At 30.7% G+C, this 14,048-nt stretch overlaps 1 protein-coding gene across 1 annotated transcript in view; it reads right to left on the reverse strand.

The window, feature by feature from the left end:
- Positions 1-3,276: 3,276 nt before the first annotated feature.
- The window catches only part of LOC111632259 (sodium- and chloride-dependent GABA transporter 1-like), a 29,352-nt gene continuing 18,580 nt past the window's right edge, over positions 3,277-14,048 (reverse strand). Inside the window, exons 9-13 of the mRNA XM_023376649.1 lie at positions 9,516-9,647; positions 9,343-9,445; positions 5,994-6,094; positions 5,758-5,925; positions 3,277-4,661 (exon numbers count right to left, since the gene is read on the reverse strand). Coding sequence (XP_023232417.1) covers positions 4,560-4,661; positions 5,758-5,925; positions 5,994-6,094; positions 9,343-9,445; positions 9,516-9,647 — 606 coding nt within the window. The 3' untranslated portion in view covers positions 3,277-4,559. The remainder of the gene's footprint in view (positions 4,662-5,757; positions 5,926-5,993; positions 6,095-9,342; positions 9,446-9,515; positions 9,648-14,048) is intronic.

The raw sequence follows: 14,048 nt of genomic DNA on the forward strand, positions 1-14,048 counted from the left end.
ACAAATAATATATTTATATTATTTATTTATTTAAACTACTCCAGGTGAACATTAAGAGGATCTTTTTAGTAAGTCCAGCACGGTTTAGTCCAGTCTCACAATGGGGTGATCGGGTGAGAAACAGAGCACGACATATCCGATAGACTACTCCCCGAAATATTCTTAGGATTTGAAATTCGGAAAACGGGGATCCCAGAGTGATAGACTGCCACCTGTAACTGATGTAACTGTAACGAAGAAGACGATGATGACCGCATCAACGTATTCTTCGCCCTTAATCCAATCAAGCCTGGATTAGGCCTTGGACTGAAGACCTATATCCCTTTCTATCTTTCCACCACTCCTCTGTAAACACCGCTATTACATCGTCAGTCCTTTTTCTCAAGTCTTCAACTATCTTATCTATCCACCTCTTCCTGGGTCTTCTAAGTCTTCTCCCCTCCATTTTTTTCAATACCAACTTTGGTATTCTATTTTATTTCATTGTCTTGGTATGCCCAAACCACGTCAGTCTAATTTGTTCTATTTTCTCTCCCAAATTTTCCATTCCTATCCTTTTTTCTTCATTCCTTATTTTGTCTCTTCTGGTCTTACTCAGCATGCTCTTGAAGAATTTAATTTCTACCAACTGAATCTTTTTGTCTTCTCTCCATGATGTAGTCCATGCTTCAGTTTCATAAGTCAATACTGTATTGGGAAAAAGTATCGCTTTATGGGTCAAAGTATGACAGAAAGCGATACTTTTTGCATTTTCTTACATGTATTTCGAAATATGTGGGTCCCTGTGTCAGGCACTGTTCTCAGGCCGGCCCTGAAATTAATCCTCTTTCTGAATTTCCAGAAAACCTGGAAAGAACTCCCGAACAGGAGGTTACGAGTAATTAAAGGTAATCAGAAAGGAACTCCGATAATTTTCATTTATACAATGACATAAAATTCAAATAATAATAAAAGCTTAAAAGGAGTAGTTTTGTTGAATTAGGAGACTTTTCTCTAATTTTCAAAACAAAATATTCAAGTTTAATTAATAAAAGTTTGTGTGGCGCCATCTGTTGCGAGATTGTATTTTAAAATAATTTTTTATGATATTAATTATTATAAAAAGCAAAATGCCATACTTTTGGTGTAGGGTTTGTTTTAAGAAAATTATAAATGCCAATAATGCGCAAAATTTTTTTATGAATTCGGATAACACTCTAGATACGACATAACTCTCCCTATTCATTATATAATCTCCAAAATGTAACAGTATCAATCTCAATATATAATGAAATATTTCTGCAAAATTTTAAAAAATATTTTGGCTTACGAGTTTGTAAGATTTAATTCATTATTCTCATCAGGAAGTGGCTTGATTCATGGGGAAAGAAATGTCTCCCGAATCATCTCAACTGCAGGATACAATAGCGCATTACAGTTTTATGAAGCGCAGGCAAATTTGAATAAGTTTTGGTTCATTTTAATTAATCAACACTTAAGCATTTCGATATTTAAATTTCCAAACCATTCATAGCCGTATTCACAAACAAGAATTAGAAGTTAACCAATAAACATTCGTGTACTAAAACCAAGGTGAAAGGTAATTGGTTAATTTCTAACCCTTGATCTTTGGACATCGAATGATACACAGGTATCACAATCCAATTCAGGCGCAGATGTAGAAATTTTACCTGATAAAAATACAGAAAATTAAGCAACAGATAAACTCCTCCTGCTATTCATTTATTACCAAACAGTATTATTTTTTAATGTCTAAAGTACAGAAGTTATCATTTGATTTAAGTTTTGGTCGAAAGATGGCGCCACACTTATAAAATAATTCAAAAATTTTCAGCATTTTAAAACAAAACATAATTTAAAAATTTCAAAATATTAAATAAAACATTGAATAAATGTATACATTTTCAACATAAATTCTAATTCTAAATATATATATGGGCAAATATGAATGCTTACGGTGATTTATCTGATATATTATTCGCTTATGGGGATCAATTTTGTTATAAAATCAATGTGACTTCTTTTCGTATACAAGACGTCATACGTAAACAGATCACATTGAAGACAATATAAATTTTAAAAATTGAAAATGAATTCTTCCGCTTTCAATGTGAAAATCAAAATACTTTGAATTAATATATATACAATAGAACCTGTCTAAAACGGAACAAGATAGTTTGGAATATAATTTTTCGTTTTATAAGTTGGTTATGTTTTTATTAAAAGTAATGCAACTAAGAAAAGTCCAAGTAGGCATTCCTCCTCTATCGTGTTAATAATATATTTTTTCAACCCCTTTTTCATTAAACTGTACACTTAATTAATGGAAGACTCGGTACAGTACATGTATTGCACAACTGTGTAAAAACCTAAGACCTTTGTAATGTGTTTTAATTATGATTCAACCGTTACACCGGAAAATTCTGCATTACTTGGGTTAAATATTAGATGTTAGAGAAAAACTTCAAAAATTAGACGCTAGGGGAAATTTGGCGCTACACTCCTCTCTAATATGCATATAACTTATGTTTTCTAACAAATTTACACGGCTTTTTTTTATTGGATTATTGGATTATTCAATTTTTTACGATGAACGTTTTTTATACATAGAAATAAGCTTGAAATTTCTCATTTCTTTGTCTCTTATTCGCGATTTATACATGTTTAATTATTAGTAATTTTTTAAGATATTATATAAATAATGTAAGAATATATTTAAGAAAATAAATAACAATCTTAATTCTTTATTTATTGTAATTTAGAAAGTTTGACAATGCGCTAAAGCATAATATCTTACTCCCCCTTTTTGTATGTGTAAGCTTATCACATTTTAAAACTAATGTAAAATAGGAAAAAATAAATATTCTAATGCATAATATTTTCCATGAAAATAATTAATAATTAAATTATAAAAAATAATTAAAAACGCAAACAAAAGATTTAAATTGATGTAGTCTGTAAGTGCCATAATAAAAAACAATACGCGTGTGGCCTCTTTACCTCGATTTGTCACGACGTTTCTCCCCAAAACAATGAATTATCTGATTAAAAAAAAAAAACGAAAAATATTTTAATTAAATTCAAATTTTCTGAAAATCGTATATTTTCTGAGAGTTTTAACGAGTTAAATAATAACATTAAGCGTTATACATTCTAATTGCAACCATTATTAGTAAACATATCGCTCGGTAATAACATTTGCTGCATGAATATGTAGAGTGGATTGGTCAATACATCTTCGAAGCTGATTTAATTAACTGAAAACACACACATAAATCAATTATGGCACTTTATTTTGAAGCAACAAGTAACTACATAACCACACAACAATTTGAATTCCTTCATTTTACAAATCAGGACAGAGTAATTACATAATTTCATAACAAGCATGCAACATAAAAGACAGTTTAGAGAAATCTTACTACAGTTAATTCTATACAATTTCATTCTAATAATTTTGGAAGACAAGTGAATTTAAATGCTGTGAGCCTAGCACAGCTTTTAATTAATGATTATTAATTATACAAATCGACATTACAACATTATTTTTCTTCGTCATTTACGAAACAATTGTACGCTTATTTAAAAAGACAAGGCCACACATTTAAATATCTTGGTCCATAAATCACATAAAATGTATTTAATTGTCAGGATAAAAACGTTTTTCTTTACCCATTTAAAATTTTATTTATTTTTTTTTTATTAAGCAAATGTTTAATGTGTTTTATTAAAAAATTTATAAAAATTTCAAGTATTTTTTGTTGATATCTTTTTAAAATATATTATTAAAGTTTTATGCATTATTATTTTAAATTCTTCCATATTTTAAAACTATAAAGGGCCTTGATTTATGAAGACATCACAGTTTATGATGGAAGACGGGATCTTATCGGGATAAATGCATAAAAGACTTGCTTCTTTTTTTTGGTTTTTTGGAAGACTTCAGGTTGTTCTCTACATATTTATAATGTATATTTATATATATATATATAAACGGGATTTCGAAAAACATAAATATTAACAAACAAGTGCCATATGTCAAACATGGGTTCTAAAATATTATGCACAGCAATATTTGGAACAATGTGTCAACATGAGGTAGAAACTACAAACTATATAAGACTTTAAAAATCTTCCTTTAACTTTCAATAAATGTTCCCATAATATGCATAAAGATAAACATTAGAATATCTTACAATATTTATCAATCTAAAAAACAGCCAATTCAAAAATTTCATATCCGTTCTTATAACCGTCGGAAATACCTATAAGATTATATAATCCCGTATACTCTAAACATTGATTTTGTTTTATACCACGATAACAAAAAAAAAACAATCCCAAAAACTAAGATTACAACATGATAAATAAATCCCTTGTTAAACCGTCCTTTACAAGGAAGCATAAGAAATACTTTCACCACTCGAATTCGACCTTAGAGGTAACTATAACAATCTGTATTGCTGTCAAAAATAACTGATGCCTGCCTTTCAACAACAACATGGAAGCAATCACGATGGAATTTTGGCATTCTTTGTTGATTTTAGTTGTTTATTGGCTTAAACGGATGACGTTACTGTTGATGGTGCTTCCTTCAATTTCCGATTCCTGATTTCTTCTAGGACGTGACCAATTTCTGGTCGAAACAGTTTCTTGCAACGCTGAAATTATAATTTCAAAAATTATAATTACTTAATCGTCAAAAATAATTTCTATTTTAGGCTTTTGTTATGAGTTATTGTTAATAATGAATACACTAAGAATTAGCCTGTGTATTTGTTAGTCCTGTCAACAGGCATTTGATACACTAGGAGATACTTTAGGAGCTACTTGTTTCCTAGTTCTAGAGCAGTAAGACTCTCATGAAACTTGTTTAGTAGCTTCAGACTGCCTATTTATACAGGTTATACAGCTAACACACTTTTCCCGGCCATAAGGCATTTCTGATCATATAAACCGCATAAAAAGATTATGAATACATGTACTCCTTGCATAGATATCTAAACTCTACAGTATATATACAATCAAACCTCGCTATTGCATCCTTCTAAATAGCGCTACCCTCTTAAAACGCAAATGAATACTTGTAAACGAGCTTCCGCATAAATATTATTAAATATAAACTGTAACTCCAGTATACAAAATTTAGGAATTTACATCGAAGATGATGTTGATTTGCGTGTAGACTGAGTTACTACACATTCTTATTGTTCGAGATTCTTCAGTTTAGCACCAATTTCAGAGGATGGCAAATAATAGCGCTAAATCGAAGTTTAACTGTAAATTAATGTCAAACTTGAATACAGATAGAAGCCGAAGACAGACCCGCCTGGATAATTGTCATTTAAAAAGAGTTCTTTTAATTTTTTTTCGAGGTTAAAGAGCTCAGATTCTAATTAATCATTAATTTAATAATATTTAAACAAAGCTTGCTGAGTATCTTTGTTCCAAATAAGTTACAAGATTCATAATTATGTCCTAGATTACGATATCCGTTGCGCATTAAAATAATTACAAAAAACCAATTCATTCTACGAAAATTTTATTGATAATTGGATGATTAAATCATCATACGTTTAAGTAATTTAGAACTTCCTAATTTGGAAAAATGTGAATGAACTTAAGTTACTACGAGAACTTTTTCATTTGTGTCCTACCTCTTAGATCTTGTTAAAAATTACGTTTTTAAGCGTATATTTAAATTGTTTTTTTTTTTACTTATTTTTTAAATTATAATTTATTAAATCACCTACTTACCTCGCGGAAGTTCCCAGATGTGGTGAGAAACCTATATATAGCATAGAATGGGATGCATAGCATTGACGACAAAGCTAACAACCAACCCACGGCTTCACCCCAAGGAGGATATACATATCCGATGTAATCCAAACGTTTGTATTGTACTAAGCTGAAGAGAAACACTCCCTACAAAAAAATTTTTATCAGTTACGATTATAAAATCGAATTAAAATTGAAATTTAAACGTTACTCACTAAACAAACACATGGTGTGAAGAAGAACCAGCAAAGTTTCCACCAGAAACATGGATAATAACCTAGCATATCGTGAAGGTTTTCGTAATATCTTGTTACACCTGAAACAATTCAAATATAGGTTTAACTTAGTTTAAAAACTGGGACATATCTTCGGGTTCCTAAAAACATAGACATATATTGATATGGCTCCTGCACAGAAGACATATTTGTTTGCACAAAGAGGGTTCGGATACGATTCTTGCTTTGGCATCAAGTCCTCTGTAAGAATATTTACTTTTTATTTTTTGCATTTTATAATTTACTATATATTAATGCTTAAATCAATGTATTAAACTTCAATTTATAAACGAATTGAATTTAAGAGGTATTTTTACGAATACTCAATGTGTTATTAACGATCGATTAAAAGCCACAGTAAAAGAATGTGTTCAGAATGGAGTCTATTAACGTATGTGAAAGAAAAAACTAGTTTAATATAGAAATGTAAACGAAATCTGAATATAAACTATACAAGAAGTTCCATGAATCTGTAATCATAGGAGTTATGTTGATCTTTGCTCATTGTTTTACAGGTAAAGCATGACACTGAGTAAAGAGGAACAAATTCAAGCGATTTTGATGGCGAGGACTTGTAGGCAATGAGAAGTTGTTGGAAAATTTATTATCGGTGGGAAATCTAGATAAAGCCTGCTAAACTCTTCGACGACTTCTCACTGATTGCAAGATCCCACCATCAAAATAAATCGAATTTGTTCCAACTTACTCAGCGCCATGCTTTACCGGGAAAAGTATTAGCAAGTATCTACATAACTCTTATGAGATACCATGTAAAACTTGTAGAAAAACTTCATGGCACAGTCCACGATTGATAAAATAAAACTTTATGGAACCTCTAATAACAACTACCTTCGAACAATAGTCATTTTTTATGTTTCCTTCAGTTGAGATTGTTCAGGGATTTCATTGTATATTAAAAAAATAAAATAAAATAAAAGCCTTATCTAACACTCAAAATTTAACTTAACATCGTTATTCCATAATTAATAAGAATTAAAGATAAAATGTGTATGTTTATAAAGAAAACTGCTTTGGAGTAGCACTAAATTCTTATTTTTACGATCAATATTCTTTATTTTATATGATTTAATGTTGTTACAATTTTATTTTATGTATAATTCAACGATTGTATTTTATATTTATATATGGTAGACATTAAAAGGTCTCAGCTCATTTAATCTTTCGGTAAATCAAAATAATATTAATACTGTAAGTTTGATATAAAATACATTAAAGATAGTATCAATGAAAAAATTATGATTTGCAAATATCGATTTTTTGATATATTAACGTTAGGAAATTTAAAGAAATTGAATTTAGTTCTTCCGCCTTGGCTGTGAATAGATCAATTAGTATATAATACTTTTTTCCCTCAACATTTTTCATATTTTAACTGTTTGCCCTCCCAGTGGGCACTAAGAGGACCTTTTGCCTGTTGTAGGTTCAGCCAGACTCATAATGAGAATGGCTTAGAGGTAAAGCATGGGGCCCAACATATCCAGAACGGACCAGCCACGAAAAATCCATGGGGACTTATCGACCGCTCGGTTTTATTCCCGGATCTCTATAGCGTGTTTCCTCAATCGCCCTTTAATTCCTCAACTGTATAATGGATCTATGGCTAACTATATTGGGTGGATGGGATGTGGCAACACAACACACGGGCGAATACCAAGGGAAAGTGCCTTCCGGGAAGACTTTCCAAGGGAAACTGGCCCTATTTGGATGTTAGAAACGTGAAAGAAACCCTCTTGGTGTGGCACAAATCCGCGACTACCAGTGTTCAGTGGTTTTATTCGTTCGGACACCGGTGGGCGCTTCTATATCCTTTTTCACGTACTATGATAAAGACTATGATAAAGACTATTACTATGATAAAGACTATGGAAAATAAAATAAATCATTTATTTCAAACAAAATTCACACCAATTCTTTAAGAAGAAACGTGAAAATTGTAGAATCGAGTATCCAAAATTAGCATTTTAAATATTAAGATTAATTAACGTGATAAGGCAATGCAACACGAGGGCAATGTGCCAAGTGGGGAAGCCTCCCGAAAAGATTTCCTATCAGAAACAGGTACCTATTTAGGTTAGATAGTAAAGAAAATCCGGAAAACTCCAGGTGGTCAGACCGTTGGTCTGGCTTAATTCAGAGACTCGGTAAATCAGTGGTTTTATCCATCTGGCCACTGGTGGGCTCGAACCCATGAGGGTATGAGTAAAAAAATATTTCTTGTGCCCACCGAGCAGAAAGAGACAACAATGAAAAAGCATAGAAAATTGAACTGTTATGTAAAATGCTCAAGATTTTAAATAAAAATAAACTTCCTAAATTAATTATTTTATTTTATACGTAAAAATTAGTTTTCATAAATGATTAGTCTAACATAAATATCAAAAAATAGGTTTCGCATAGCAAAATTCTCAGTGTATGCCATTTGAATTTATACATTTAACCATGAAGACCAAATGCTCAAAGTAGTAAACGAAATATAATAAAGATTCTGTTAAATATATGTGAAATAATAAGAAGATAAAGTGATAAAAATAAAATTCTGTGACGAAACAGAAATTTTGAGGTAGTTTTACTCGGATAAGTCAGATCTTCACCGTCAGGCTTTGCCTTTCTGAACACTTCAATGTTTAGATTACATTTAGATTTAATTTGATGAGATAAAGTAATGCAACACATGGCAATCTGACAAGGAAATACCTCACAGGAAGACTTTCTGCAAGAGTCTACCCCTATTTAGATGTTACACAAGTGAAAGAAATCAAGTTCTTTGATGAGGGACGAACCCACGACCAATACCAGTGTTCGGTGGTTTTTATATTAAAAATTCCTTAAAAACTAGCCTTCAATAGATGAAGAAACCGAATACAATGTTGTTGATTTACTTACCCGCTTATAATTTGTAAGTATAAAGTAAAGATCAGAAAATGACGCTATTTTATAGTATAGATTTTTCTGATCTAATTTAACGATCAGTCACAACTGTAAGAAAATCTCTTTCTGTGCGATCTTCTTGCTACTTGACTTGAATTATCCTCGTTTAAGAAACATTTGATAATCTTATATTGAGTTATATCTTATCTTTAAGGTATAAACTGATTAATAATCTTAAAATCAATGTTGTAACTGTCTCGAAAATGATGTAAATTACACAAATTTCTATGGTCACTGTGAACCTATAAGTCGTATTATGCTTGTAATTCATACGAAGTAATGCAGCAAAATAAAAAATAAGCCTGAAACACTATAATTAATTTATATAAATGTAACTTACCGTAAGACCACGCTATGGATACGACTTCGAAGAATATAAGAAACAGTAGCGATATCCCGCTGGCAGCATAGTAGTCGAAGAGTTGAAACACGTACATTCCCCCCTCGAAAATTAAATATCATTAATTTTGATATTAATTAAAAGAATTTTAAATAAATAAATGGGTCCTTTACCTGCGTTACGAAACAGAGACCAATTATGTATGATATTACGCAGACGATAGCGATAAAAATCTCTTTATGAGGCCTGAGTAATCGAGGCCACTCGTCTACTACTGCAGTTATGAAACCTTCCATAGTACAGAACTGTAAATAATCAATAGATGTTAGTAATTTCATTTAATTAGAAGCGTTATATAGAAGTATGTGCTTATTAAACGAGCGTGATAAAACAAAAATAGCTTCTACTGTATTCGTTATACAGAGGTCGGATTTACACATAAACTTAAAAAAGTCGCAGATTAAGGCCTCACACTTACATGTATCATTATTTAGTGGAGGGAAAGGGCCTGTGTTATATAAAGGCCGGGCTTGCAAATAAGCTAAACAAGCTGCAGCTCAGGGTCCTACACTTTTACATGTATTATTCGGTGGAGGGAAAGGGCCTTTTATATTTATGGCTTAGATCCACAACTAGTTTAAGTTTTACTGAGTAATCTAATTCGGATTCTCGTTATACAAAGACATAAACTTAGACTTTATCCGAACGGATTTAAATTGTCATTTATTATTCCTATAAACTAGTAGAGTAGTGAGCTGTAATGTTGCTCTTGTTTAAAATATTATTCATACGATAAGAAAATAGTTCTCTAGACAATAATAAAGGAAAATGATGATCCAAATTCCGAGATTGGCGTTATGCTCGATGAACAACTTCGCCATTTCGACGAATTTGTTCATCGAGTTTTCTTCCATCTCAATAAACATAAATCAATGGATTTGACTGATCGAAGAACACGTAGCTTTAAACTCTATAGAAACTTATATTTTGGCCAACTGAAAAACGCATTAAAGTAAAATAAGAAAGAAAATCGGTTTCGTACGAGTGATGATGCCCGAATTTATCAATAAAACAAGTTCTACAGTAAAAAGTATTTGTGGAAGAAAAGAATTGTAGAAACAATATCTGGGATATTTTGTTAAATTTATAAAATAACCTATATCTTTTTTTATATATCAACTAAACCTCTAAACGATGGCCACTAACGACAGAAAAAAATGGCCGTTCTTTGCAGGTTAATTTGTATGCATTACAAAAAGAAACGGTCCAGAAAAAAATGGCCACTGTTGAGAGGTTCGACCGTATAATAAAATATTTATTTAATATTATTTAATTGCGATTTTTTCTAATTGATAAATAATTTTAATGATAAAAATTACATAAATTATTAATTAATAACCGACTTCATCCAGGAAAAAAAATAAACAGAGGTAAAAAAGTATTCTGTTAGTTCTAGAACAGTTTTCTTTTCTTTAAGAAAACTATATACAGTACAGTAAAACCTGGACACCTCGCTATCCCGTATCACCTCTTCCTGCTTTTATCATATCCTCACAACTTTCTATCTTAGATATTTCTTGTTAGCAACTTTGAGTTGGACAGTAAATTACACCTAGTGACACATTAAAGCTTGCCTGCTTGGCAATACATGGCACAGCATGATAGTTGTTATTGTAAAGGGACGGGATTTGGAGGGGTTCAAGAATAACGTCGTGGCGTTAATGTAAGTCAACATCACAAAAGGAATGCTGACTATTAACCTTAAAATCTGGAAATCCGGCTGAATAATAATAGAGCCGATAATATCGAATTGTCAGAAACCGATCATCGGTTGATACTTTCGAACATCTCTCAGACGCATCCACTTGAAGGGAATAGCTTCTAGACACTTCTAGAAAGTCTAGAAGCTATTCCACTGATGATTCGGAGAGTATTCTAAAAAATATTATCGCAAAAACATGTGGCAGCGATGACGTGAAACCAAGATTAGTGGAACAGAAAGCACCAAACCACCAGTCTACCCTCATACTGTACAGTACATAGTACAGAACTTGAACGTCATGGATTTGCACAATGTCGACCGAATGTAAAGAAGATGTTTGGGATTAGGGGGAGAAATATAAATGAATTGAGAAAATCCAGACTGACACATCGTCAAGTCCATGTAATAGAATTCTTTGGCAACGTGTTTACTGTACGTTTCCATCGAGTGCAGAATCTAAGTGGATTGTTTTTCCAAGTGTTAATGTGATCTTAACTAATATACATGATTGCAGCATATCAGTATGTTTCTACGGAAAGTCATATTGGCATAATTAATTAATATTGTGTATGTGTAAACGAGACATTACAACACGTACTGTACCTTACAAGATGGTTTAATGATACTTTATTGAACTATATAACATGCAAAGTATTATATTAACATGCATTAAATTATGTAAATAACTTTAAAAACTTATAGCAAAAAATAGGCGCAGTAAATGTGTATAGTACAGTACATTTCTATAGGAACGATCACCTCTATAACCGGGACACCCGCTAACTTGGACTGGTGTCCAACTTAACGAGGTTTTACTGTAAATATTTAATTATAAAAATATAACATTTATTTCTTGCTAAATTTATTTAATAATAGAAAAATGCTTATTATAGAACTGTATTATTTGCCATTCCTCGTCGTTCCAATAATGCTTAGGTTATAAAAAGTTCCTTTCTTAAAATTAAAAACAGGAAATTATTTAACACGTTCTTTAGGATATGAAGTTATATTTCAAGATAAGAATTCTAGAAAAACAAAGAAAAATAGAATAAGCATAAAATATATTCGTTGTAGGCCTTAGTTCTAAAGTACTGTACAGAAAACCTTTCTTTTCTACTAAAATTTAACAATGTGTGGCCTAAGTAGAGTCACTTACGAGAGTCCCTAGATTTGTAGGCCTTATCTTAACTTCTAGTTTTAATTTAAAAATAAATAAATAAACACATGTATTAATAAGTTAAGGATCTTCTGAGGCCTCCATCGATTGAGAGGCTCCTGATCCGACATTGCTTAATTAATCCGATTCGGGCCCTAAATTGTAGTTTGTTTAAATTATGTATAAATCAGGACCTGATCATAATTAACTCTATTTAAAAGTAGTGAATTAGATATAATATATTTAACATTTTAACAATTATTTCATTAATTATCTCTAATATATTATTACTGAAAAGAAAATTAAAGAGTTGGTTCTAAATTACGATATTCCCCTCCAGCAAATAATAATAATAAATTTAAAAACATGAGGCTTTAATCTAAAGTGTAAGGGCCCGATTTACATAATTCAGTGTTTCTTAATTAAGGGCCCTATTTTTATACACAACTTACGTGTAAATAGGGCTTTACACTTGACAATAACATAGAGCCTAATCGTTTCCCCCTTTGTAATGTACTGTACAGTTTAAATTTTAAAAAAGAATCCATTGTACATCATTTAAAATTAAGTATTTTATATTAAATTTAAGTGTATTATACGAGATTTTTATTTGTTACACCCTTCAAACGTCTTGAATCGTTATAAATCCCTGGCACGTGTATATGAAAAAAGTCTGAAACTAAATAGAGCTAAGCAGTAATATAAACTTAAGTTATCAAAAAAAATAAATTTTTTTTCATACGATATCACAGCTTTATATAATATTCTGCCATTTTCTAGAGAAGTGATTTATCGAAGAGTAGGTTCAAGCATGTGGTGTAACAGGAGGAAGGAAAAAAAATCCTTATTTTCTGTTTGATTTATGTGTTACATCACCTTATAAAAACGATGCAAATAAAGTCTTTATTTAGTTAAAAATTCTGTATTAGAATTTAATTTAAAAAACTTAATTTTAACTACTTTATAAATATATAAATTCATTGTTTAATTATACAACAGTAGCGTTACTTTGAATTATGCAGGTAAATTAATAGAGATAATGCCTTAAAAATGAATATTTTTTTTTAATATAAATGTACTCAAAAAATTCAATTAAAGTTACTACCTTTACCTGAAATAAATTAATTAAAATTAAACTACATAGTTCTACACAACAGCAGTGTAAGGTGAGGGAGCCAGGGAGCCCTTATACTGCTGTGTTATTACACTGTTTAATTAAGATAATGTATCCAGAAGGTACCCAAAGGAGGACTAACTTAAAAATTACAAATATTTGAATAATTAATAAGTTAATTTTATTAATAAACGTACTAAAAAAAATTGCAATTAAACTTACGATCTTTACCAGAAATAAATTAATTAAAATGCAAACTACATAGCTCTACACAACAGTAGTGTGAGGTGAAAGAGCTCAGAGAGCTTGAGCCTTTGTAAGTAAATAAATAAAGAAAAAATCAAATAAGTAGGCTACATGCAAAATATTTGAATGTAACAAGCGCATTTATACACATATACTGTACAATATCCAAGATTCACAGAGTAGTGACTATGTCCACATTGGTATAGATTTAGGCTCTAACAAGCAATTAAATTATCCACAAAAACCGTAATTAAATAGTATTTTATTAAATTTTGATAATTTTAAATATATCATTAAGCAAAATTGATTATTAATAACTTCAATATAAGTAAATTTATTACAAAATCTCACATTTTTATTCCCATATTTACCACAAACATGGCGTGTTATAATTTACATCATCGTCACACTATGGCTTAAAACGCATG

This window comes from Centruroides sculpturatus, unplaced genomic scaffold (assembly GCF_000671375.1).
Source record: "Centruroides sculpturatus isolate CEXI.00-Female unplaced genomic scaffold, Cexi_2.0 scaffold821, whole genome shotgun sequence".
In the NCBI taxonomy this organism is placed as follows: Eukaryota; Metazoa; Arthropoda; class Arachnida; order Scorpiones; family Buthidae; genus Centruroides; species Centruroides sculpturatus.